Below are 25,450 nucleotides of genomic sequence, written 5' to 3'. Positions count from 1 at the left end.
GGGCAGGAGGCAACTTAACAAGAGGTGAGCCCGGCCGGACGTGGTGGCGCGGTGGCTGACGCCTGTAATCCCAGCACTTTAGGAGGCCGAGGCGGGGGGATCACGAGATCAGGAGCTCGAGACCATCCTGGCTCACACGGTGAAACCCCGTCTCTACTAAAAATACAGAAGATTAGCCGGGCGTGGTGGCGGGCACCTGTAGTCCCAACTACTCGGGAGGTTGAGGCAGGAGAATGGCGTGAACCCAAGAGGCAGATCTTGCAGTGAGCCGAGATCGCACCACTGCACTCTAGCCTGGGCAACAGAGCGAGACTCCGTCAAAAAATAAAAAATACAAAGACGAGCCAGGAATGGTGGCGCGCGCCTGTAGTCCCAGTTACTCCGGGATCCTGAGGCCGGAGAATCGCTTGAACCTAGGAGGTGGCGGTTGCAGGAGCTGATATCGTGCCACTGCACTCCAGCCTGGGCAACAAGGCGAGACTCCGTCTCAAAAAAAACGAGAGGAGCCCTTCCCTGGCCGGAAGAGATCCAACCGAGGTTTAGGTAAAGATCGGGGTAGGTGCTGCATAGAATTAGAGTTGCCATAATTGAGTGCCCACTGTATTCCAGGCTGTGTTTTGAATGCCTGCCACCCACTGGTTCATTGAATTCGACTCATCCAACCCCACCCAGCAAGTTAGGATATTTTACTATCCCCATGTTATATCTTTCAGCTTGGTTTAGGGTCACCTTTGTCAAGAAGATTTTTCTTTTGAAACCACCAAATCTGTGTTTTAGTTTTTTGGTTTTTTTGTTTTTTGTTATTGTTGTTGTTTGTTTGTTTTTTGAGACGGAGTCTTACTCTGTTGCGCAGGCTGGAGTACAGTGGCGCCATGTCGGCTCCCTGCAACCTCCGCCCCCCACCCACTTCAAGCGATTCTCCTGCCACAGCCACCGGACTAGCTGGGATTACAAACGCTTGCCACTGCTCCCAGCTACTTTTTGTATTTTTAGTAGAGACAGGGTTTCACCATCTTGGCCAGGCTGGTCTTGAACTCCTGACCTCGTGATCCACCCGCCTCGGCCTCCCAAAGTGCTGGGATTACAGGCGTGAGCCCCTGCACCTCGCCTACATTTTATTCTGATCCATGTATATCTAGGCCTATCTGTGGTTCCTGTGTATTACAGGAGGAGGGAGGAAATCTTTCCTTCCGTTCTATCCTTTCCCCACTGGTTTGGGAGCTCCATCTTTAGTCTAGACCAGGGGGGCAATTGTGTCCATTGGCAACTTCTGGTGACATTTTTAATCGCCATGTTTGGGGGTGCATGGGTGTTGCTGGCTTCTAGTGGATGGAGGCCAGGGACGCTGTTCATCACCCTGCAATGCACGGGACAGACCCCACATCAAAGAATAAGCCAACCCCAAATGTCATTAGGGCCAAGATTGGAAAACCCTGTGTTAGACAAATCCCATCTCTTCTGGGGGCTCTAGATTCTTTACCAATGTTCTGTTTGTGTATTCTGGGGCGATGGCACAGTGTCATAACTCCTGTGGCTTTATTATTAGATTTGGCACCTGAGAGGCATCCCCGTTTCACACTTTTTTTTTTTTTTTTTGAGACAGAGTCTTGCTCTGTTGCCCAAGCTTGAGTGCAGTGGCACAATCTTGGTTCACTGAAGCCTCAGTCTCCTGGGTTCAAGCGATTCTCTTGCCTCAGCCTCCTGAGTAGCTGAGATTACAGACGCCCGCCACCACGCCCGGCTAATCTTTGTATTTTTAGTAGAGACAGGGTTTCACCGTGTTGGCCAGGCTGATCTTGAACTCCTGACCTCAGGTGATCCACCCGCCTCGGCCTCCCAAAGTGATAGGAATACAGGCGTGAGCCAGGGTGCCTGGCCCCTGTTTTACACTTGAGGAAAGTGAAGCTCAGAGAACGGTTTCTTCGGCTGAATTACAAGTGGTCGAGCCCAAACCCACTCCAGAAACTGGACTCCTAATCACAATACCAGCCATTCCCCCAGGAGCAGTCAGGGGCTCAGCAGTGGCGAGGCGGCGGAAACTCGGCCCAGGTCACAGCCCGCCCCCTGCGGGACCTGGTTGGCTAAACTGCCGTGATGACCGGCAGGTCCTGAAGCCAATGAGGCGGCGGATCTCTCCAAGTCCCTAAATCCACTGGGCCCTTTGCAGAAGCGACTTCCAGAAGCTTAAATGCCCTGGTCCCGCCCGCCCGCCCGCCCGAAACCAGACCGCTGATGTCTCACCAGGATGGCGACTTGGTATTTACTGAAGATCTTTGCACATGAATGGTCTGAAGTTTCGTAGCATCGCTGGAAGTCGGGTTATTACAGTAGCAGTAGTGGTGGTAGTGGTGGTGGTAGTGGTAGTAGTAGTACTAGTAGAAGTATTTGAGACGGCGTCTCACTCTTTCACCAGGCTGGGGTGCAGTGGCGCAATCTCGGTTTATTGCAACCTTCGCCTCCCAGGTTCAAGTGATTCTCCTGCCTCAGCCTCCCAAGTAACTGGAATCACAGGCGCTCACCACCACACCCAGCTCATGTTTTGTATTTAGTAGAGACAGGGTTTCACCATGTTGATCAGGCTGCTCTTGAACTCCTGATCTCAGGTGATCCACCTGCTTCAGCCTCCCAAAGTGCTGGGATTACAGGCATGAGCCACCACGCCCTGCAGGGTTATTATTAATAATCTCCCCCCTTTTTTTTTTGTGAGACAGTTTTGCTCGTTGCCCAGGCTGGAGTGCAATGGCCCGATCTCAGCTCACCACAACCACTGCCTCCCGGGTTCAAGCGATTCTCCTGCCTCAGCCTCCCAAGTAGCTGGGATTACAGGCATGTGCCACCACGCCTGGTTAATTTTTGTATTTTTAGTAAAGACGGGGTTTCTCCATGTTGGTCAGGCTGGCCTCGAACTCCTGACCTCAGGTGATCTGCCTGCCTCAGCCTCTCAAAGTGCTGGGATTACAGGCATGAGCCACCGAGCCCGGCCAATAATCCCATTTTATAGTGGAATAAACAGGTTCCCAGAAACAACAAGGGAGGCTGGGGTTGCACAGTGATCCTGAAGAGGGTCCTGGCCCTGCTCACGCCTCATCACACAGGCAGCCTCTTGAGGGCCCCCACACCTCCCCTTCCTCCAAAAAGTTTTCGCCTGGGCTGCACTGCTAGACACTTTGGGCTCTGAGCCGCACACTTTGCTCACATGACCTTATTTTTAAATTTTTATAGTTTTTTTAAGAGGCAGGATCTTGATATCACCCAGGCTGGAGTACAGTGCTGTGATCGTAGCTCCTTGCAGCCTCCAACTCCCAGGCTCAAGCAATCTTCCCACCTCAGGCTCCCAAGCAACTGGGACCACAGGCCCACCCACCACATCTGCCTTATGTTTTTACTTTTTGTAGAGATAGAGTCTTGCTATGTTGCCCAGGCTGGTCTCAAACTCCTGGGCTCATGCTATCCTCCCGCCTCAGCCTCCCAAAGTACCGGGATTACAGGCGTGACGCCCAACCCTGACATGACCACCTTTCGTCCTTACAATGATCCCCTGGAGTAGGACCTCTTTACTGCCCCCACTGTACAACCGAGGAAACCCAGGCTCAGAGAGGTAAAATACTGGTCCGAGGTCTCACGGCTGGGTAGCAGTGACCTTGGCTCTTGAGCTGGGTAGATACCCTGAGTGCAGCTGAAGATTTGCCAGTCCATCCCGCCATGTGGGTGTCCCATGTCTGGGAGGTAAGAGCAGGCTCTATCCATTTTGACAGGAACAAGCTGCCAAAGTGTTACCAGAAAGGGGTCCTGATCCAGACCCCAAGAGAGGGTTCTCCAATCTCACACTAGAAAGAATCCAGGGCGAATTCATAGAGTATAGTGAAAGCAAATTTATTAAGAAACGAAAGGAATAAAAGAATGGCTACTCCGGCCGGGCATGGTGGCTCAAGCCGGTAATCCCAGCACTTTGGGAGGCCGAGACAGACGGATCACGAGGTCAGGAGATTGAGACCATCCTGGCTAACCCAGTGAAACCCCGTCTCTACTAAAAAATACAAAAAACTAGCCGGGCGAGGTGGTGGGCACCTGTAGTCCAGCTACTCGGGAGGCTGAGGCAGGAGAATGGCGTAAACCCGGGAGGTGGAGCTTGCAGTGAGCTGAGATCCGGCCACTGCACTCCAGCCTGGGTGACAGAGCGAGACTCCGTCTCAAAAAAAAAAAAAAAAGAATGGCTATTCCATAGACAGGGCAGGGCTGCTGGTTGCCCATTTTTATGGTTATTTCTTGATGATACGCTAAACAAGGGGTGGATTATTAATGCCTCTCCTTTTTATTTTATTTTATTTTTTATTTATTTATTTTTTTTGAGACGGAGTCTCGCTGTGTCACCCAGGCTGGAGTGCAGTGGCGCGATCTCGGCTCACTGCAAGCTCCGCCTTCCGGGTTTACGCCATTCTCCTGCCTCAGCCTCCGAGTAGCTGGGACTACAGGCGCCCGCCACCACGCCCGGCTAGTTTTTTGTATTTTTAGTAGAGACGGGGTTTCACCATGTTAGCCAGGATGGTCTCGATCTCCTGACTTCGTGATCCACCCGCCTCGGCCTCCCAAAGTACTAGGATTACAGGCTTGAGCCACCGCGCCCGGCCGCCTCCCCTTTTTAGACCATATAGGATCTAAAGGGTAACATCCTGATGTTGACGCGGCATTTGTTTTTTTGTTTGCTTCTTTGAGATGGACTCTCGCTCTGTTGCCCAGGTTGGAGTAAAGTGGCACAATCTCAGCTCACTGCAACCTCCGCCTCCCAGGTTCAAGTGATCCTCCTGCCTTAGCCCACCTAGTAGCTGGGATTACAGGCACGTGCCACCATGCCCAGCTAATTTTTGTATTTTTAGTAGAGACAGGGTTTCACCATGTTGGCCAGGCTGGTCTTGAACTCCTGACCTCAGGTGATCTGCCCACCTTGGCCACCCAAAGTGCTAGGATTACAGGCATAAGCCACGGCGCCTGGCCAGCCATGGCATTTGTAAACTGTCATGGCGCTGGTGGGAGTGTAGCAATGAGGACGACCAGAGGTCACTCTTGTCGCCATCTTGGTATTGGTGGATTTTGGCCGGCTTCTTTACTGCAACCTGTTTTATCAGCAAGGTCTTTATGACCCATTATCTTGTGCTGACCTCCTACCTCATCCTGTGACTTAGAATGCTTTAACTGTCTGGGAATGCAGCCCAGTAGGTTTCAACCTCATTTTACCCAGCTCCTATTCAAGGTGGAGTTGCCCAGGTTCAAACGCCTCTGACAGAAGCACCGGACTGTTCCAAAGCACCTTCTGCTTCCCTACTTGTCCTCCTCCCATGACGGGGAGCTCACTACTTACTCCCCCTCCAGGAGTACCATCTGTAACAAAGTCCTCTCTCAGACTGGAGGAGAGCTGCCCTGGTGCTCCCTACACACACACATACCCCTTCTGAAACCAGAGATGGGGGCTGCTGTCAGCACAGGGCAGCTGGAACATTCAAACATTTCTTCCCAGGCTGGATGGCCAACTCCCCAGCACTCAGCCCCGGGCCTGAATGTCCTGGGGACGAAGCTGTCGCTCGCCTTCAGCCAGGAAGACGAGGAGGGCGCGGTGCAGCAGGTGCACCCCCAAGCGCCGGCGACGAGCAGGTGGCCAGCCTGCCACCACTCCATAGCAGTGCCCTTGTTTCTGGTTGGTGAGCGTCTGGATCCCTGGAGAAATTGGATATGAGGTCACAGGGGCAGCCATGGGGACACCTCCTCATCCAGAAGTGTGTGACAGCAGGCGGCTGGGTATGGTGGTTCACGCCTGTAATCCCAACACTTTGGGTAGATCACATGAGGCCAGGAGTTCGAGACCAGCCTGGCCAACACGGTGAAACTCCATCTCTACTAAAAATACAGAACTTAGCTTGGCATGATATGGTGATATGTGCCTGTAATCCCAGCTACTCGGGAGGCTGAGGCACAAGAATCGCTTGAACCTGGGAGGCAGAGGCTGCAGTGAGTTGGGATCATGCCACCACACTCCAGCCTGGGCGACAGAGTCTCACACACACACACAAAAGTATGTTACAGCAAACCCAACGTGTATTGCCCTTGAGTGGGGATAAACCAGTGGAGCAAAATACATGCATGTTCAGCTTCAAAGTTGGTGCTCAATGATTGCTCAGTCAACAAATGAACACCCCTCAGAAGGAAAATAAATGAGGGAACTAGAAAGCCAAATGCTTTTCCTATGACCCCCATTCTATGTACCAGGCACCCACCTAGGGCTTCCACAATACACGCCTCCCGTGTATAAGCCTCCACAGCGACCACATGCTGGAAGCAATGTAGGGACACAACGCCGCAACCGCTGGCCCAGATGTCCAAGATCTGATGCACTTTGGGGCAGGCCTGGGGGGGTTAGGGTAGAGTCCGGAGTCAGCACCCCCAATCCCCTCCCCTGCCCATGGCCTGACTGCCCTTACTGAACCCTGATCCCTGTCCTCACACCTGTTTTCTTGACCGCCCATGGTGACCAAGGGCTTCCCAGAGGTGGACATATGGCCGGGCCCTCGTCCCTTTGCCCACATAGAAGATGGCACGGACGAAAGTCTGAAGGCGCTCAGCTGGGGTCAGTGAGAAGGCTCGGGCTGGCAGGTCCTGAGTCTCCCTGGATGAAGGGGGCAGCTCAGACAGGGAAAAGTGGATAGAGTGGTCCCCAGAGGCAGTCCTTAAAGTCACGTCTAGTGACTCCTGATTACAGGATCAGAGAAAGGCAGTGGCTCCCCAAAGACATTCAGCAGCTTCCTTTTTTTTTTTTTTTTTTTTTAGACAGAGTTTCACTCTTGTTCTCCCGGCTGGAGTCCAATGGCATGATCTCAGTTCACTGCAACCTCCACCTCCCAGGTTCAAGCGATTCTCCTGCCTCAGCCTCCCGAATAGCTGGGATTATAGGCATGTGCCAACACGCCTGGCTGATCTTGTATTTTTAGTAGAAATGGGGTTTCTCCATGTTGATCACACTCATCTCTAACTCCTGACCTCACGTGATCCGCCCACCTCAGCCTCCCAAAGTGCTGGTATTACAGGCGTGAGCCACCATGGCCGGCTGGGGCTCACGCCTGTAATCCCAACACTTTGGGAGGCCAAGGCGGGAGGATCACTTGAGGCCGGGAGTTTGAGAACAGCCTGGCCAACATGGTGAAACCCCATATCTACTAAAATTACAAAAAAAAATTAGCTAGGCATGGTGGCACATGCCTGTAATCCCAACTACTTGGGAGGATGAGGTACAAGAATCGCTTGAACCCAGGAGGCAGAGGTTGCAGTGAGCCAAGATTGCACTACTACATTCCAGCCTGGGTGAAAGTGTGAGACTCTGCCTCAAAAAAAAAAAAAGGAAAAAAAAGAGGCTGGTGTGGTGGCTCACACCTGTAATTCCAGCATTTTAGGAGGCCAGGGTGGGCGGATCACCTAAGATCAGGAGTTCAAGACCAGCCTGGCCAACATGTTTAAACCTCGTCTCTACCAAAAATACAAATATCAGCCGGGTGTGGTGGCGGGTGCCTGTAATCCCGGCTACTTGAGAGGCTGAGACAAGAGGATTGTTTGAACCCAGAAGGTGGAGGTTGCAGTGAGCTGAGACGGCACCATTGTACTCCAGCCTTGGCAACAAGAATGAAACTCCGTCTTGAAAAAGAAGAAGAAGCTGATGATTAGAGAGGGCCAGTCCCTTTCTTAAGGGTACACAGCGAATAAAAACCAATCCCCAAATTTTCTAGCTTCCATTTCTGGGGCTTTCCTGCCCTAAGTACCTGGGGTCCAGCAGCAAATATGTGAAGCTAGACTTCACCACCCCCTCCCGCCACCTCCTGGCGGGATCTGGCTGCTCAAACTGCTGGGCCAGCGCGTCTTCATCTGCCTGGACATCTGGAATACAGCCTGTCCGCAGGGCTGCAGCCAGTTCTAGGCTGTGCCCTGAAAACTCTGGGCCTGGAAGTCAAGGGAGATGGAGGAAGGGATGATTCTGAGATGGGGAGGGAAGTGGGGCAGAGAGCTGGGGTTCTCTGGGAGATTCCTGGAGGCTCCCTGGATTCCACGTGCCCTGGGGAGACTAACCAGGGGCAATCTGGGCTTCTTTCAGCCGCTGGAGGTAGAATCGCCGGGTGAAGGGTGTGACAGGGCCAGGATTCTCACCAAGCGCTCGGAGCCCCTGCAGCAACTCCAAGTCAGACACAATGGAGACTGGCGGGTGCTGGCAACAGCCGACAGGGTCCCTGCCACCTGTAGAGCTTGCCTCATCCTCTGTCAGCCAGAGCGTGGCCATGTCACTATCAATGGATGTCTGGTGCTCCCACAGGCCGTGGCAGTCAGAAGCTCCAGGGGGTGGTGTCTGTGGGGGGCTGTGAGCTGGACTCCTGTCTAGGAGAGGCATGGAGGAAGGGGAGGACTGGAAGCCAGCAGCATTTGGTGGGGTCAGAGTCAGGGCCTGCAGACGGGCATTCAGTTCTGCCTCCGTGCCCTGAGACCTAGGTACCCTCTGGGTGGCATGGACAACATGCAGAAGTGCCTGCCTGGTCGGTGGCAATGACCCAGCCCAGGGGGGAGTGTCCAAGGCTGGGTCCTCAGCTCCAGAGACCTCAACCGCTGTGATGAAAGAGGCATCTGAGCTGTAATCCCAGTGCCCTGGAGGGGACGCTGAGCTCCCATCTTTGTCCACAATTTCAAGGGGAACAGGGAGGCTGGGGGGTCCTGGGTCAGCCTCCAAGCCCATGTCCCTGTTGTCACCTCTGCATGGCTGCGTTTGGAGTGCTATGGAGTCCAGCATCTCATCAGGAGATCCAGCGAGGCCTGGAGCTGCAGGTGAGAGTGGGGGTCAGAGAGGAGAGGAGGAGGGATGAGACAGCGATGGGAATAAGATCAGACATAAAAAGGAGATAGGAATGTCTGAGGCCGAAAAAGCTGGCCACAGAGAGTGGACGTAAGACAGAACCAATAGGCGGGGTGGGGGAGACAGTGGATGCCAGGGACTGGTCCAGAAGTCAAGCCCCAGCAGCCCTGCAGGCCCTACTCACTGCCAGGTGCAGCCCCGGGCTCCTGGGTCTCTGCCCCGATCCGGGTCCGGGTCCTGGTCCGCGTGTCGAGATCTTGCAGGACTCGCGCACACTCCAGGTGCCCCTGCTGCAGGGCCAGGTCCAGCGGCCGGAGTCCGTCCTACAGGGGCGCGGTCAGCAGGGGGCGCTCGAGGCCCTCTTACCTTCTTTCCCTCCCTCCCTCCCTCTGGGCTCGCCCAGCCTTTCTTTGCCCGCGCAGTGCCTCCCAACCTGGTCGCGCAGCGCCGGGTTTGCTCCTTGGCTCAGCAGCAGCTCCAGGCCGCGGCGGCAGCCCCAGGCAGCGGCCACATGCAGCGGCGTCAATGCCTCGACAGATCTGGGGCGGCAGCGCAAGAGGGGTCATTGCGGACTCAGCCTCCCGGCAGGAACCCCGATCTCCGCTCTGGGGACCGGGAGCCTTTGTTCTCGGCCCCCTGATCTCCACTGTCCACCCTGGGACACTGCCCTTGGAACCTAGATGCTATGACCTCAGGCCAGGACCCAAACCTCTCCCGTCTGACCCTGGAGGCTCCACCACAAGATCCAAACCCTTGGTCCTAGCGCAGCCCCATTCCCCGCCCTCGGTCTGGGGCCCCAGCGCCTCCCTCGAGCCCTAGCCCCTGCCCTTAGACCCCCAAGTTCCCTCCCCAAGACTCCCCCAAACCCCACCCTCGGGCTCCGAGGCCCTGGCCCGGGATGGTGGGGCGCCCCTTCCCGGATTCCCAGACTTCGGCTTGGGGAGACCCCGCCCCGGACCCAGGCTCTACCTTACCGAGCGTTGGGGTCCCCGCCTTGGCGCAGTAGGGCCCCGAGGCAACGCAGGCCGCGCGGGTGCCGGGCTCCGGCAGCCAAGTGCACAGCAGCTGCGCCATCCTCCAGCACCAAATTAGGGTCCGCGCCGCAGCGCAGCAGCTCCTCTACCGCCCTGCAAACACCGGGGTCAGAGTGGACTCGGGTCAAAGACCCCCACTCCTGGCCCGCCCCCGGCCCCGCCCTCACCACGGCTCCTCCTCCCGCAGCGCCGCCCGCAACCTGCGAGCCAGGAGGGCCTCGGAGCACATGCCCTGGTGGGGTCCGAAGCGCACCGCCTGTCGGGTCGATTTCCTACTTCCCGCGGCTGACTTGTGGGCATGCGCCGCTCCGCCCCTCGGCTCATGGGGACCCTCTCCGGGGCTGAGCAGGGTTCCCAGCCAGGCTGCCCCGCGTCGCACCGGGGTCCACATCGGGGTTCGAGAGCTTTGGTGTTCGCAGAGGCCCGTGACACCCGGAGGCGCTCAAGCAGGGCTGGGACCGCCGATAAGAGCCCGGGCGGGAGGATGCCACCGGGTGTGCCACTATCTCATTTAAAAACGGGAAACGCAGAGGCACCCGCCTCGAGTGGGTGGAGCTACGATTAGGAAAGTCCGGGGTGCCCCAGGTCTTTAAGTCTCAGGGAATCTTCTGCAAGGGTGGCCTCTGAGAGGGCGCACGGCCTTATGAGAGGCTTAGGCCAGGCACCGTGGCTCACACCTGTAATCCCAGCACTTCGGGAGGCCCAGGCAGGAGGGTTGCTTGAGCTCTGGAGTTCGAGATCAGCCTGGGCAACTTGGATAAATCCTGTCCCTACAAAAAATACAAAAAACTAGCCGGGCGTGGTGGCTTGCGCCTGTGGTCCCAGCTACTTGGGAGGCTAAGTTGGTAGAATCTCCTAAGCCCGGAAGTTCGAGGATGCAGTGAGCCATGATCACACCACTGCACTCCAGCCTGGGCAACACAGCAAAACTCTGTCTCAGAAAATAAACAAGTAAATGAATACATACATACATACATACATAAAATAGAGGCTTCAATTTCCAACCCCCAGGCCGAGGGCCCGGCTCAGGCCTTTAATCATAGTGCTTTGGGAGGCTGAGGCGGGAGGATCGCTTGAGGCTACTAGTTTGTTGTTATTTTTCCTTTCTTTTTGTGAGTGCAGGAGTTTGAGACCAGCCTCGGCAACAGAGTGAGGCCATGTCTGTTTGTTTTTTGTTGTTGTTGTTGTTGTTGTTGTTTTTGAAACAGATCTTACTCGGTTGCCCAGGCTGGAGTGCAGTGGCGCAATCTGGGCTCACTGCAATATTTGCCTCCCGGGTTCAAGTTATTCTCCTGCCTCAGCCTCCTGAGTAGCTGGGATTACAGGCATGTGCCACCACGCTCGGCTTATTTTTGTATTTTCAGTAGAGATGGGGTTTCACCATGTTGGCCAGGCTGGCCTCGAGCTCCTGACCTCAGGTGATCTGCCTGCCTCAGCCTCCCAAACTGCTGGGATTACAGGCAGAGACCTTGTCTTTATTATTTATTTATTATTATTATTATTATTATTATTATTTTTTTTTTTTTTTGAGACGGAGTCTCGCTCTGTCGCCCAGGCTGGAGTGCAGTGGCGCGATCTCGGCTCACTGCAAGCTCCGCCTCCCGGGTTCACGCCATTCTCCTGCCTCAGCCTCCCGAGTAGCTGGGACTACAGGCGCCCACAACCGCGCCCGGCTAATTTTTTGTATTTTTAGTAGAGACGGGGTTTCACCGTGTTAGCCAGGATGGTCTCGATCTCCTGACCTTGTGATCCGCCCGCCTCGGCCTCCCAAAGCCCTGGGATTACAGGCGTGAGCCACCGCGCCCGGCCTATTTATTATTATTATTTTTTTTTTGAGACGGAGTTTTGCTCTTGTTGCCCAGGCTGGAGTGCAGTGGTGTGATCTCAGCTCACTGCAACCTCCTCCTCCCGGGTTCAAGCGATTCTCCTGCCTCAGCCTCCCCAGTAGCTGTGATTACAGGCATGCACCATCATGCCTGGCTAATTTTTGTATTTTTAGTAAAGACAGGGTTTCACCATGTTGGTCAGGCTGGTCTTGAATTCCTGACTTTGTGATCCGCCCGCCTCGGTCTCCCAAAGTGCTGAGATTACAGCCATGAGCCACCACACCTGGCCAAGACCCTGTCTTTAAAAACAATCTTTTTAAAAATTTCCAGCCCTCGTTCTGTGTTGCCCATTTTCAATCCAGCGCAACTAGGACTTCAGTATTTTGGAGGGCTGGACCTCTGAGTCTTAGGTGTCCCATCTGCAAAATATGAGAATCCTAACGAAGTTGATGCGGGGATTGAACAGGGGCTTAGGCACAAGGGTCTGACACACACACAATAGGTTCCCGAAAAATGTTCATAGGGAAAAGCAGTCACTCAATAAAGCTATTTGTGTTTACTTTTGAGATAGGGTCTTGCTCTGTCGCCCAGGCTGGAGTGCAGTGGTGCGATGACAGCTCACTGCAGCCTTGACCTCCTAGGCTCAAGTGATCCTCCCACTTCAGCCTCCCAAGTAGCTGGGAATCACAGGCGTGAGTTACCAAGCCTGGCTAATTTTTGCATTTCCTGTAGAAACAGGAAATGTTGCTATGTTGTCCAGGGTGGTCTTGAACTCCTGGCCTCAAGCAACCCTCCTATCATGGCCTCACTACTGCTGATGGAGCTGTTAAACCTCCCCCTTAGGGACGTATGATCCAGGCCTGGCTGATCAGAACACCATACAACTCTGGAACATGACTAGCTCTTAATTGTAGGTCATGTAACCCCCCAGGGAAGTCCAGTCATATCTAGGTGCTGAGAGAACTCTGCCTTGACCTGGGTTGGGGTCTGGGGAGTGGTTGGAGCCATCATATACCTTTCGATTTGTTGGGGGGTAAGCGGGGCACACTGACTGGCAACCATGTAGTACCCTCCCCAATGGCAATGTTGTCCTGGCACCTGGATATAGCCAAACCTGAAGCTGTTGTCTTGGCTTTTTCATCTTTTTTATTTTTGAACTTTTCATTTTTATTTGAGAAAAGCTCTCGCTCTGTCACCAGGCTGGAGTACAGTGGTGCGATCTCAACTCGCTGCAACCTCTGCGTCCCAGGGGCTTTTTCATCCACAAGAAAGCAGCCACTCACCTTTGCTCAGTGGCTAAGTTTTCCGTCACTTGCAATGAAGGTGATCCCAATTAACGCAAAGTGATTGGTGTGGACTTCGGTTAACGAGTCTCAAATTTTTATTTTGATGGCAAAAATCACACAGGGAAGAACAAAAATTATCCATGACAAACTAGGAGTGGAAATGGGCTGGGAAACACGGAAGATGGGTGCCCACAGTTCCTGGGATCCCTCCTGGAATCCTGGGTTTCCCTCCTAGGACCCCACAAGGTACCCTAGGTGCCTCCTGGAACCCCCTGACCCCAGAGGTCCCAAGGAACCCAGTATGAGAACCAAGGCTTTAGGCCAAGGACTTCCTTGCACAAGAAGATGCAGATGTACAGGGATGATTCAGACAGTGGCCTCAACCTCAGTGGCTTCATCCTCCTCCTCCAGCAGGCTGTAGGAAGCGTGGCTCTGGCAGGGCCGCTGCAGGGGGTGGGCCAACAGTTTTGCCATGCAGTTGTGCAACTCCAGGGCTGGCCCAGCCAGCGCCACCTCATACTTGTAGCTGGTACCCTTGGTATCCAGGCTGCCCATGAAGGCAAACATGTCCTGGGGAGGGGCGGGGGTCAGTGAAGGACTGTTCAGGCAGAGGTTACCCCAACAGGCCCTTCATATCCCTGGAGGGCTTCTCAGAAGAGGGGACATCTGGGGTGGGTTCTAAAGGGTGAAGAGGAGTTTGCCAAGCAGAAACCATTCATACATTGAGCAAACATTCCCTGCCACGGACCCAGTGTTAGGGATCCGAAGAGGTCCTAGTCATGGACCCCAAAGAGTCCCCAGTGTGGAGAGACACAGTCAGATACAGACACATTCTCCTGGCCCCCACTTTGATCCTTCTTGAAAAACAGGGAGGGCTTCTCAGAGGAGGGATTTTTTATTTTACTTTTTTTTTTGTTGAGATGGGGTTTCGCTGTGGTTCCCAGGCTGGTGTGCAATGGCACCATCTCAGTTCACCACAACCTCCACCTCCCAGGTTCAAACGATTCTCCTGCCTCAGCCTCCTGAGTAGATGGGATTTCAGGCATGCGCCACCATGCCCGGTTAATTTTGTATTTTTAGTAGAGACACGGTTTCTCCATATTGGTCAGGCTGGTCCGAACTCGTGACTCAGGTGATCCACCTGCCTCGGCCTCCCAAAGTGCTGGGATTACAGGTATGCACCACTGCTGCCTGGCCCGATTTTTATTTTTTGACACAGGGTCTCCGCCCTGTCACCCAGGCTGGAGTGCAGTGGCTTGATCATAGCTCACTGCAATCTCCACCTTTCGGGCTTAAGCGAGCCTCCTGTCTCAGCCTCCCGAGTAGCTGGGACCACAGGCATACACCACCACGCCTGGCAAGAGGGGGGACTTTTGATTTGGGTATTGAAGTATGAGGAGGAGCTGGTCTCAACTCCCTGTTCATAGTTGGGTAAACTGAGGTTCAGAGAAGTAAGTAGTCCACTCGAAGTTCCACAGCTAGTTCAGGTCTGGGATGTGAAGGCCCAGCAGGGCCTTTGTAGTCCAAGAGGGATGGATGCTCCAGGCTGAGGGCACAGCGAGGTCAAAGGCAGGAAGAAAGGGAAGAGGGAGCCGGTCGCGGTGGCTCACGCCTCTAATCCCAGCACTTTGGGATGCTGAGGCAGGCAGATCACCTGAGGTCAGGAGTTCAAGACCAGCCTGGCCAACATGGTGAAACCCCGTCTCTACTAAAAATACAAAAATTAACCTGGTGTGACGGCAGGTACCTATATTCCCAGCTACTCGGGAGGCTGACGCACGAGAATTGCTTGAACCCAGGAGGCAGAGGTTGCAGTGGGCCGAGATCGTGCCACTGCACTCCAGCCTGGGAGACAGACAGACGGAGACTCTGTCTCAAACAAAAAAAAAAGAAAGGAAAGCAAGGAACACTGGGGATGGGGGAGGCAGGACTCAAGATGTTTGCCTGGACCATCGTCCCAATGGCTTTCACAGCAGACAACTGGGAAACAGCTGTTCAATGACCAAATGCCATGACCCACCCCGGCCAGGGCTCCAGGGCTACCAAATGGAGGTAGAGACCCCCAGACCCAGTGCAGGTGTGTTCCAAGACATCCTGTCCACGCCCGCCTGCCACTCACACCTGCTGCGGCCTCTCACCTTCCAGCTCATCTCCTCCTCCTTCTCCTCGGTGCCATTGTGGATGTAAACAACGTCAAAGAAGAAATATGGGCACTGGAACATTTTCTGTGGGAGAAGTAAAGAACACCAGCCTCTGGGGCTTGGGTCACCCCATGCCCCACATCTATAACTCCCCTATTTCTGCCTCAGACTCTGGGAACTTGCCTCTAGGCACCCCAGCCTCTGTGGTTGGGAAGTCCCTCCTGGTGTCTAACCACCATCCTCATGGCTGCAGGCACCCCTCCCTCTCCCAGGCCTCACCCACCTTCATGGGCTCCGTCAAGGAGAACTGGGGCTGGCAGGGTGGACGGCTGTAGACAAGGATGGTGCGGACCACATATGGCGGGGGAATCGTCTGCACGTTCTCTGTGACCGGAAGCTCAGTTTTCTGCTGGCTGCATACCCGGGAGGAGGGAGCAGTCAGAGCAGCCTGTGGGGGTCTGCCCCTCTTATGACCCTCAGAGAGACCCTAGATGCTCACCGGGCAGGTGAGGCCCCACTGATGTCTCCCAAGTTCACTGCTGCCTGTGAGGCGTCCCGTAAGCGGTTCCCTCTGCCCTGAGCATGTGCCCAGCCTCACCCCTCTGAGTGCAATGGTGAGATCTCGGCTCACTGCAACCTCTGCCTCCCAGGTTCAAGGAATTCTCCTGCCCCGGCCTCTCAAGTAGCTGGGATTACCGGCGCCCATCACCACGTCCAGCTAATTTTTGTATTTTTAGTAGAGATGCACTTTCACCACGCTGGCCAGGCTGGTCTCAAACTCCTGACCTCAGGAGATCTGCCTGCCTCGGCCTCCCAAAGTGCTGGGATTACAGGCCTGAGCCACCACGCCTGGACCACCCTCAGTGTCCTGAGCATCCCCCATCACTGCTGTCAGCTGGAGCTGCCTAGCAACACGTGCATCTCCATCGGCCCCCATGCTCCCAAGACACATAAATGAGGAATTGCTCAGGGCGAGGTTGGAAGGGAGGAGGCTTTAAGGCTCTCTAGATTATTTCTGGGCTATTTGGGGCTTCTTCCCACAAGTGACCCTTCTCTTTGAAGGTGAGTAAGAATTTCTCCGCAGGGGACTTACATGAGGCTGAAAAGTCCTTCCAGATCTGGTGGGGATGCTAAGGAGAAGGCTGGTAGAGCACGAGTGAGCAGGAACAGGTGGCTTCCCTGGTCCTGACGCCAGAGGAGACCCGGCACCCCTGCAGACGCACCATGTGACCCTGGCCAAGTCACTTGCCCTCTCTGACACTCGAATTCCCCTCAGCATGGATCACAAAATAGGGTGCTGGCACCAGATGACTTTAAGACTCTTGGTATGCCAGGCACAGTGGCTCATGCCTGCAATCTCAGCACTTTGGGAGGCCAAGGCAGGTGGACCACCTGAGGTCAGGAGTTTGAGATCAGCCTGGCCAACATGGTGAAACCCCATCTCTACTAAAAATACAATATTAGCCGGGCCTGGTGGCGCATGTCTGCAATCCCAGCTACTTGGGAGGCTAAGGCAGGAAAATTGCTTGAACTTGGGAGGTGGAGATTGCGTTGAGCCGAGATCGTGCTGCTGCACTCCAGCCTGGGCAACAAGAGCGAGACTCCATCTCAAAAACAATAATAAATAAGATCCACAGGGAGCCATGGGAGGTTTTGGACCAGAGATGGGATGGAATCTAATTTGTTTTAAAACAGAATGAGGCCGGGCATGGTGGCTCATGCCTGTAATCTCAGCATTTTGGGAGGCTGGGGTGGGAGGATCACTTGAGCCCAGGAATTCAAGACCAGCCTGGGCAACATAGCAAGACCCCGTTTCTTTTCTTTTTTTTTTTTTTTGAGACGGAGTCTCACGCTGTTGCCCAGGCTGGAGTGCAGTGGCGCGATCTCGGCTCACTGCAAGCTCCGCCTCCCGGGTTCCCGCCATTCTCCTGCCTCAGCCTCCTGAGTAGCTGGGACTACAGGCGCCCGCCACCGCGCCCGGCTAATTTTTTGTATTTTTAGTAGAGACGGGGTTTTACTGTGGTCTCGATCTCCTGACCTTGTGATCTGCCCGCCTCGGCCTCCCAAAGTGCTGGGATTACAGGCTTGAGCCACCGCGCCCGGCCAAGACCCCGTTTCTAAAAAACATACAAAATTCGCCGGGCGTGGTGGCTCAAGCCTGTAATCCCAGCACTCTGGGAGGCCGAGACGGGCGGATCACGAGGTCAGGAGATCGAGACCATCCTGGCTAACACGGTGAAACCCCGTCTCTACTAAAAAATACAAAAAAACTAGCCGGGTGAGGTGGCAGGCGGCTGTAGTCCCAGCTACTCGGGAGGCTGAGGCAGGAGAATGGCGTAAACCTGGGAGGCGGAGCTTGCAGTGAGCTGAGATCCAGCCACTGCACTTCAGCCTGGGCGACAGAGCGAGACTCCGTCTCAAAAAAAAAAAACATACTAAATTAGCCAGGTGTGGTGGTGCACACCTATAATCCCAGCTACCTGGGAGGCTGAGGCAGGAGAATCACTTGAACCTGGGAGGTGGAACTTACAATGAGCCAAGATTGCACCATTGCACTCAGCCAGGGCAATGAGAGCAAAACTCCGTCTCAAAAAAAAAAAAAAAGAGCAAAAAAAAAAAAAGCTCCCCTTTCCTGCATGGCTGGGGCCACTGTCCTCAAAACAAAAGAGCCAGGGGTGTTCTCGTCCTCCTGAAAAAAACTCTAACCATTTTTTACCGTTTTAACTTAGAAGAGTCCTATTCTATTTCAGTTTGGGGCCACATATGAGCCTTTTATGTCCAAATTACCATAAAATGTCCTGCGCCCAGGTTCAAGGGGCTGTAGGAGGAATGATGACATTTCTGTCACACACTGCCATTTATTGAGCATCAACTGTATGCCCAGCCCTGTGTGAGGTGATCCCCTTGTGGGTAAATTCTGGACCTCATAAGTACAAAGAAGGTACTTTTTTTTTTTTTTTTTTTTTTTTAAGATGGAGTCTCGGCCGGGCGCGGTGGCTCAAGCCTGTAATCCCAGCACTTTGGGAGGCCGAGACCGGCGGATCACGAAGTCAGGAGATCGAGACCATCCTGGCTAACCCAGTGAAACCCCGTCTCTACTAAAAAAAAAATACAAAAAACTAGCCGGGCGAGGCGGCGGGCGCCTGTAGTCCCAGCTACTCGGGAGGCTGAGGCAGGAGAATGGCGTGAACCCGGGAGGCGGAGCTTGCAGTGAGCTGAGATCCGGCCACTGCACTCCAGCCTGGGTGACAGACCGAGACTCCGTCTCAAAAAAAAAAAAAAAAAAAAGATGGAGTCTCATTCGGTCATCCAGGCTGGAGTGCAGTGGCGAGATCTCAGCTCACTGCTACCTCCGCCTCCCGGGTTCAAGTGATTCTTGAGCCTCAGCCTCACAAGTCGCTGGGATTACAGGCGGGGACCACCGTGCCTGGACCAAACGAAGTACTTTCACTTCTGTATTATTACAGCATCTCCATGGGGTAGGCAGCTTTGTGCCTTCCACAGTACGGATGGGGAAACTGAGGCTCAGAGGGGTGACCTTCCCAGCCTTGGCAGGACCGAGATCTGAACTTCAGCCAGCCAGAGTCAGAACTCAGACTTTCCTGAGCCCCAAGGACGACAGAAGGAGACAGCCCCCTTCACAGGGACACCTCTGCCAGGAAGGATACTGAAGGTGGAACAGGAGGCCGTCTCCAGATCATAGAGGCAGCTGCAGAGCTCACGGGGGTCGGAGGTCAGGCCGGACAGCTGCAGGGAAGCAAAGGTCTCAGCGCGGTGCTCCCCGGGCCCCAGGGGACCCCCAGGCACCCAGCGCCTGCCCAGGCCTCACCCAGGCCGTGTCGTCATTCACCACCACCAGTGCAAACTCGTGGCTTTTGTCGATCTTGTGTTTTGTCCGTACGAACATCTCGATCATCTTCTGGGAGACGTTGAGGGCATTGGTTTTGGAGCTGGAGAGGCAGAGTAGAGGGAAATTAAGGTTCCCTCAGGGCCGGGTGCGGTGGCTCACGCCTGTAATCCCAGCACTTTGTGAGGCCGAGGCGGGTGGATCACGAGGTCAGGAGTTCAAGACCAGCCTGGCCAAGATGGTGAAACCCCGTCTCTGCTAAAAATACAAAAAACTTAGCCAGGCGTGGTGGCGGGCGCCTGTAATCCCAGGTACTCAGGAGGCTGAGTCAGAGAACTGCTTGAACCCGGAAGGCAGAGGTTTCAGTGAGCCGAGATCGTGCCACTGCACTCCAACAGAGCGAGACTCCGTCTCAAAAAAAAAAAAAAAAGATTCCTTCAGCCACCCTCCTCTGAGAACCCTGTACCAGCTAGATAAGGCCCTAGAGGTACAGGTCACACTGCAGGGGGATGGCGGAGCTCAGCCACAAACCCAGTAGTCTGGCTGACGTCTGAGCTCCTGCACTCTCCAAATGGTCCCTCTGTGCATATGGGGATCAAGGTTCGTCTAGACTCACTGCAGGAACTTTGCTCAGCCATGGGCTGATTGCCGCTGAGGGGAAGGAGGTGCCATCTTCAACATCTCCAAGGAGGCCCTCAAGCCCCATCCAGGCCCTGCCACTCAAACTGCCCCCTACCCCAGATACATGACTCCAGGCAAGGGCTTCAGGGCCAGCTGGGCCTGGGTCCCAATCCTGGCTCTGCCCCATTGCTCTGAGCCCTCAACTGAGCAGGTCACTTTGCTTCTTGGCATCTCCAAGTCATTGCTATGAATGGAGGCTCAATGGGTCATAGCCTTAACATTACCAGTTGTCCTTACTACTCTTTTTTTTTTTTGAGACGGAGTCTCGCTCTATTCCCCAGGCTGGAGTGCAGTGGTGCGATCTCGGCTCACTGCAAGCTCCGCCTCCCGGGATCATGCCTTTCTCCTGCCTCAGCCTCCTGAGTAGCTGGGACTACAGGCGCCCGCCACCGAATCCGGCTAATTTTTTTTTTGTATTTTTGGTAGAGACGAGGTTTCACCGTGGTCTCGATCTCCTGACCTTGTGATCCGCCCGCCTCGGCCTCCCAAAGTGCTGGGATTACAGGCGTGAGCCACCGCGCCCAGCCACTACTCTTTTTTTATTTTGCTTTTTGTGAGATGGAGTTTCGTTCTTGTTGCCCAGGCTGGAGTGCAATAGCGTGATCTCGGCTCACCGCAACCTCCGTCTCCCGGATTAAAGTGATTCTCCTGTCTCAGCCTCCCGAATAGCTGGGACTACAGGCATGTGCCACCGTGCCCAGCTAATCTTTGTATTTTTAGTAGAGGTGGGGGTTTTACTATGTCAGCCAGGCTGGTCTCAAACTCCAGACCTCGTGATCCGCCCACCTCGGCCTCCCAAAGTAATCCCAGCACTTTGGGAGGCCGAGGCGGGTGGATCACGAGGTCAGGAGATTGAGACCACCCTCACTAACACGGTGAAACCCCGTCTCTACTAAAAACACAAAAAAATTAGCCGGGCGTGGTGGAGGTGGGCACCTGTAGTCCCAGCTACTCGGGAGGCTGAAGCAGGAGAATGGTGTGAAACTGGGAGGCGGAGCTTGCAGTGAGCAGAGATAGTGCCATTGCACTCTAGCCTGGGCGACAGAGCAAGATTCCGTCTCAAAAAAAAAAAAAAGACAAGGTCTCGCTCTATCACCCAGGCTGGAGTGTGGTGGCAAAATCATAGCTCATTGCAGCCTCAAACTCTTGGGATCAATCGATCCTCCCAGCTTGCCCTCCCAAGTAGCTGGGAGTCCAGGAGCATGCCACCATGCCCAGCCAAGGCAGGCAGACTTCAGATCAGGAGTTTTGAGACCAGCCTGGCCAACATGGCAAAACTCTTGTCTCTACTAAAAATACAAAAATTAATCGAGCATGGTGGTGCATGCCTGTAATCTCAGCTGCTCAGGAGGCTGAGGCACAAGAATCACTTGAACCTGGGAGGTAGGGGTTGCAGTGTGCTGAGCTCACTCCATTGCACTCCAGCCTGGGCAAGAGAGTGACACCCTGTCTCAAAAACAAATAAATGAATAAATACATATATATATATTTTTAGAGAGATGGGGTCCATGTTGCCCAGACTAGTCTTGAACCCCTAGCCTCAAGTGATCTTCCTATCTCAGCCTTCCGAGTTACTGGGATTACAGGCATGAGCCACTGCACCTGGCTCTTGCTACTCTCTGATACTGCCAGTCCTGAAGCCAGACCAAGCTGGTGTGAGTTTCAGAGTAAGAGCCCCATATCTTTTGGGCTGGACCCTCCCAGCCATGGCCGCATGTTCAAGCCCTAAAATGTCCCTCTTACCCGTTGAACGACTCCAGCTTTGGCAGTGACATTTCCTCTGACAGGTCCAGGCAGATAATCTGCAAGGTAGTTGGAGGGTGGTGAGCGTCCTCTGACCTTAACGTTGGCCCCCACACCACTCACTGGCCCTCTTCAAGCTGCCCTGTCTGAAAAGGCAGTACGGTGACCCCTAATTGTGAGCCAAGCCATCCACTTTGAAAAGCAATGGCTTAGAAGCATGGGTGCTGAACTGGGAGTCCATGTAGAAAAGCAAATCAATGAGCCAGAGAATGTGTGACACAGAAACACAGAAATGAGGATATAGTGGGTCGAACTGTGGCTCCCAAAAGACGTGTCCACCCAGAACCTGAGAATGTGACCTTATTTGGCCAGGCACAGTGGCTCACAGCTGTAATCCCAGCACTTAGGGAGGCCAAGGAAGGCAGATCACTTGAGGTCAGGAGTTTGAGACCAGCCTGGCCAACATGGCGAAACCCCATCTCTACTAAAAATACAAAAAATTGGTTAGGTGTGGTGGCATGCACCTGTAATCCCAGCTACTCGGGAGGCTAAACCAAGAGAATTGCTTGAACCCGGGAGGTGGAGGTTGCAGTGAGCCCTGATTGCACCACTGCACTCCAGCCTGGGTGACAGAGTGGAACTCTGTCTCAAAAAAAAAAAAAAAAAGAGGCCAGACATGGTGGCTCCGACCTGTAATCCCAGCACCTTGGGAGGCTGAGGCAGGCAGATCATGAGGTCAGGAGATCAAGACCATCCTGGCCAACATGGTAAAACCTGGTCTCTACTAAAAAATACAAAAAGTAGTTGGGTGTGGTGGTGAGTGCCTGTAATCCCAGTTACTCGGGAGGCTGAGGCGGGAGAATCGTTTGAACCAGGGAGCTGGCGGTTGCAGTGAGCTGAGATCACGCCACTGCACTCCAGCCTGATGACAGAGCGGGACTCTATCTCAAAGAAAAAAAAAAAAAGAATGTGATCTTATTTGGAATCAGGGTCTCTGCAAATGTAATTAAAGTAAGGGTCTTGAGATAAGATCCTGTTTTGATGACAAGTGTCCTTATAGAAGACAGAAGAGAAGACAGTGAGAAAGGCTTTATGAGGACTGGACAGAACTGGGCAAAGACAGCCGAGTGCAGTGGCTCATGCCTCTAGTCCCAGCACTTTGGGAGGCCAAGGCGGGTGGATCACCTGAGCTCAGGAGTTCGAGACCAGCCAGGCCAACATGGTGAAATCCCGTCTCTCCTAAAAATTAGCTAGGTGTGGTGGCATGCGCCTGTAGTCCCAGCTACTAGGAGGACTGAGGCAGGAGGATCACTTGAACCCAGGAGGTGGAGGTTGCAGTGAGCTGAGATCGTGCCACTGTACTCCAGCCTGGGCGACAGAGTGAGATTCTGTCTCAAAAAAAAAAAAAAAAAAACATTGGGCAAAGACTAGAGTGATGCAGCCATAAGCCAAGGAATGCCAGGAGCCACCAGAGGCTAGAAGAGGCAAGAAGGGGCCAGGTGGGGTGGCTCATGCCTATAATCCCATCACTTTGGGAGGCCAAGGCAGGCGGATCACCTAAGGTCAGGAGTTCAAGACCAGCCTGGCCAATGTGGTGAAACCCTGTCTCTACTAAAAATACAAAAATTAGCCGGGCGTGGTGGCGCACGCTTCTAATCCCAGCTACTCGGGAGGCTGAGGCAGGAGAATTGCTTGAACCCGTGAGGCAGAAGTTGCAGTGAGCCAAGATCGTGCCATTGCACTCCAGCCTGGGCAACAAGAGCGAAACTCCATCTCAAAAAAAAAAAAAAAAAAACAGACAGACAAAAAGAAGAGGCAAGAAAGAATCCTCCCTTAGAGCCTCCAGAGGGGGCGTGGCCCTGCCGACACCTGACTTCTGGCCCCAAGAACTGTGAGAGAATAAATTTCTCTGGTTGAAAGCTACCAAGTCCATGGTGACATGTGGCAGCCACAGGTAACTAATACAAAGGGAATGTCTGTAGAGTGAATCCCAAAAGACAAGATGCTAGGTTTCCTAGCATCTTAGAGCCCCAGGCCACCCCTTCTACTTACCACCTTCTCTGGACAGTTGACCCTTGGTGTCCGAATTTGGACCTCAGGGGCTGGCGGGGGCACTTGCCAGGACTTAGGGCCGGCTCCTGAAGTGTTGGGGCTCCCATCATCAGCACTGGCGGCCTCACCCTCACCCTCGCTGCGGCTGCCCACGCTGGCCTGTGCCCCCACCGCCCGGTCCTCAGCCCCTTCAGGATTGGAGCGAGTGCGGGGCCGAGGCTCTGCTGCGTGCTCCTCTTCCTCCTCCTCCTCTTCAGTGGGGCTGCTGGGCTCCACCACTTCCATGGCTCCTGTGTGGCTAGATGGAACACAGACAGGGGAAGCCAGAATCCTCCCCTTGGGAGTTTTAAAAACATTTGGTTACGGTCAGGCATGGTGGCTCACGCCTGTAATCCCCGCACTTTGGGAGGCCGAGGCAGGCGGATCACCTGAGGTTGGAAGTTCGAGACCAGCCTCACCAACATGGAGAAATCCCATCTCTACTAAAAATACAAAATTAGCCAGGCGTGGTGGTGCATGCGTGTAATCCCAGCTACTCGGGAGGCTAAGGCAGGAGAATCGATTGAACCTGGGAGGGGTGGTTGCAGTGAGCCGAAATCCCGCTATGCACTCCACCCTGGGCGACAAGAGTGAAACTGTCTCCAAAAAAAAAAAAAAATTTGCTTACTAAGAAGGAAGAGGGGCCATGAGCTGCTTACTGATGATGAGTCACTCCTCTTAGGGAGTCTGTTTCCTCAGCTGTAGAACGAGTGCCTTTTACACCTATCAGCCGAGCAGTCACTCTGACATAAGATAACAGTCCCCCCTCTTTTTTCCTCTTTTTTTTTTTTTTTTTTTTTTTTAACGTAGTGCTAGCCTCATGCCCCTACTCGGCCAGTGAGCACATCCCAGCTCTCTGGCCACTGAAAATGGCTCGGGGATGGGCACATGACCCAAATCAGGCCATTGAGTGGCAGCTCTGCAACTTCTAACACTGCCATCAAGGAAAAGAGACTCCCATTAGAGTTGCAGAGCTGGGAGAATAAAGTTGAGAGCTGCGAGGCGCCCCTTTTGCCTCTAAAGTAAAAAGCGAAATGGTCTCTACCCAGAAAACTGCTGATCGAATTCTGACCACCTGGACCCAGCTCCTATTAGACCCAATCTATAAGCCACTAACTTCCTTTTCTTCCTTAAGCCACATTGAGTAGGGTTTTCTATTACCTAAAACTGAAAACGTCTTGGTGAATAAAGGAATAATAACCTCTAGGACACCCTCGTGCCTAGCGGGTGTCTGCATGAGGGAGAAGCAAAATATTAGGACTGTGGTTCCTCTTGGAGAGAAACAGGACACGAATGGAACAGTTTGTCTATCTGGGCAATAGGCACGGGCTTCCCAAGATGGTCTTTGAGCTCCTTGCAGTCCCCACGCCTCTAAGGAAAACAAAGCTTTAGTGACAGCAAGAAGGATGGAGGCTAGACTGCAGGAGAAACCATAAATAAAGGCGGAAGCCCCAGGAAAGGCTAGGAGCTGGATCTCTCGGGCCAAAGGGAGCTGGGCCCCTAGGAACAGACCCCGCACGCTTTCACCACCCAACTTCGGCTCACCGTAGCCTGAGCCTCCTTCTAAATCAGCCGCCGACTCTCTAGGAAGCCGCCATCTTTACAGTCGGAAGTTGTGCGGCGCAGCCCCGACGCCTCCTGGGAAATGTAGTTCAGCGGGTCGCAGAACAAGCGGAGACAGAAACTAGTTGCAGCTAAGAAGGACTTGGAAGCTGATAGGCTAATACTGGGCTAGGGGGTGGGGTTTGGAGTGCGACAGTGTCAGTGCTCCTACCCTGATAGGCTAAAACGTGGACTACAGGTGGAGTTTGCAATGTGATAGGCTAAGAGGGACGAAGAAGGCCGATTTAGGGAAAGAGGAGGAGCTGATTGGTGATTGGTGGAGCTGGCCTGCGCCTCCGTGTGAGGCAGCTATTCCCATGTGGG

The 25,450-nt window shown here is 53.9% G+C and overlaps 3 protein-coding genes across 28 annotated transcripts in view; all 3 read right to left on the bottom strand.

The window, feature by feature from the left end:
- The window catches only part of DDA1 (DET1 and DDB1 associated 1), an 87,278-nt gene that overhangs the window by 28,528 nt on the left and 33,300 nt on the right, over nt 1-25,450 (bottom strand). The gene's annotated exons all lie outside the window — the stretch shown is intronic.
- Nucleotides 3,858-10,454, bottom strand: ANKLE1 (ankyrin repeat and LEM domain containing 1). Of its 7 annotated transcripts, XM_077978282.1 has the most exons (12): nt 10,077-10,443; nt 9,850-10,002; nt 9,309-9,414; nt 9,060-9,198; nt 8,773-8,841; nt 8,104-8,406; nt 7,800-7,977; nt 6,496-6,655; nt 6,267-6,396; nt 4,631-5,709; nt 4,216-4,303; nt 3,858-3,904 (listed from the first exon to the last, which is right to left on the bottom strand). In XM_077978282.1, exons 1-10 carry the CDS (start codon nt 10,298-10,300, stop codon nt 5,537-5,539), a joined length of 1,635 nt encoding a protein of 544 aa, XP_077834408.1. In that variant the 5' UTR covers nt 10,301-10,443; the 3' UTR covers nt 3,858-3,904; nt 4,216-4,303; nt 4,631-5,536. The 7 variants fall into 7 exon arrangements, with proteins under 7 accessions (XP_077834408.1, XP_077834401.1, XP_077834404.1 ...); XM_077978275.1 differs by having other exon boundaries at nt 8,104-8,841; nt 10,077-10,454; XM_077978278.1 differs by having other exon boundaries at nt 6,267-6,407; nt 6,498-6,655; nt 8,104-8,841; nt 10,077-10,451.
- On the bottom strand, nt 13,083-25,169 carry BABAM1 (BRISC and BRCA1 A complex member 1). Of its 20 annotated transcripts, none has more exons than XR_013408725.1 (10): nt 25,070-25,143; nt 24,153-24,223; nt 23,486-23,783; nt 21,434-21,492; nt 18,992-19,112; nt 18,831-18,909; nt 16,256-16,280; nt 15,446-15,575; nt 14,720-15,246; nt 13,099-14,162 (listed from the first exon to the last, which is right to left on the bottom strand). XR_013408725.1 is itself a non-coding variant. In XM_015123233.3 (10 exons), the coding sequence occupies exons 2-10, from the start codon at nt 24,170-24,172 to the stop codon at nt 13,388-13,390; spliced, it is 1,047 nt and encodes a 348-aa protein (XP_014978719.1). In that variant the 5' UTR covers nt 24,173-24,223; nt 25,070-25,143; the 3' UTR covers nt 13,099-13,387.

Source organism: Macaca mulatta, chromosome 19 (assembly GCF_049350105.2).
Source record: "Macaca mulatta isolate MMU2019108-1 chromosome 19, T2T-MMU8v2.0, whole genome shotgun sequence".
Taxonomy (NCBI): domain Eukaryota; kingdom Metazoa; phylum Chordata; class Mammalia; order Primates; family Cercopithecidae; genus Macaca; species Macaca mulatta.
This window is presented reverse-complemented; position numbering and strand designations above follow the sequence as displayed.

Coding starts and splice junctions, on each gene's coding strand:
- ANKLE1 (XM_077978278.1), bottom strand. CDS start 10,300: ATGTGGACCCCGGTGCGACGCGGGGCAGCCTGGCTGGGAACCCTGCTC. Junction 9,199..9,308: donor ACCCGGCGCTGCGCGACCAG/GTTGGGAGGCAC, acceptor GCGCCCCTGTAG/GACGGACTCCGGCCGCTGGA. Junction 6,656..7,799: donor TATTTGCTGCTGGACCCCAG/GTACTTAGGGCA, acceptor CCCTTCATCCAG/GGAGACTCAGGACCTGCCAG.
- BABAM1 (XM_077976668.1), bottom strand. CDS start 24,172: ATGGCCCCTCTTCCTTCTTA. Junction 23,784..24,152: donor ATGGCCCCTCTTCCTTCTTA/GTAAGCAAATTT, acceptor TGTTCCATCTAG/CCACACAGGAGCCATGGAAG. Junction 13,592..15,142: donor AAGGTGAGAGGCCGCAGCAG/GTGTGAGTGGCA, acceptor GCCCCTCCCCAG/GACATGTTTGCCTTCATGGG.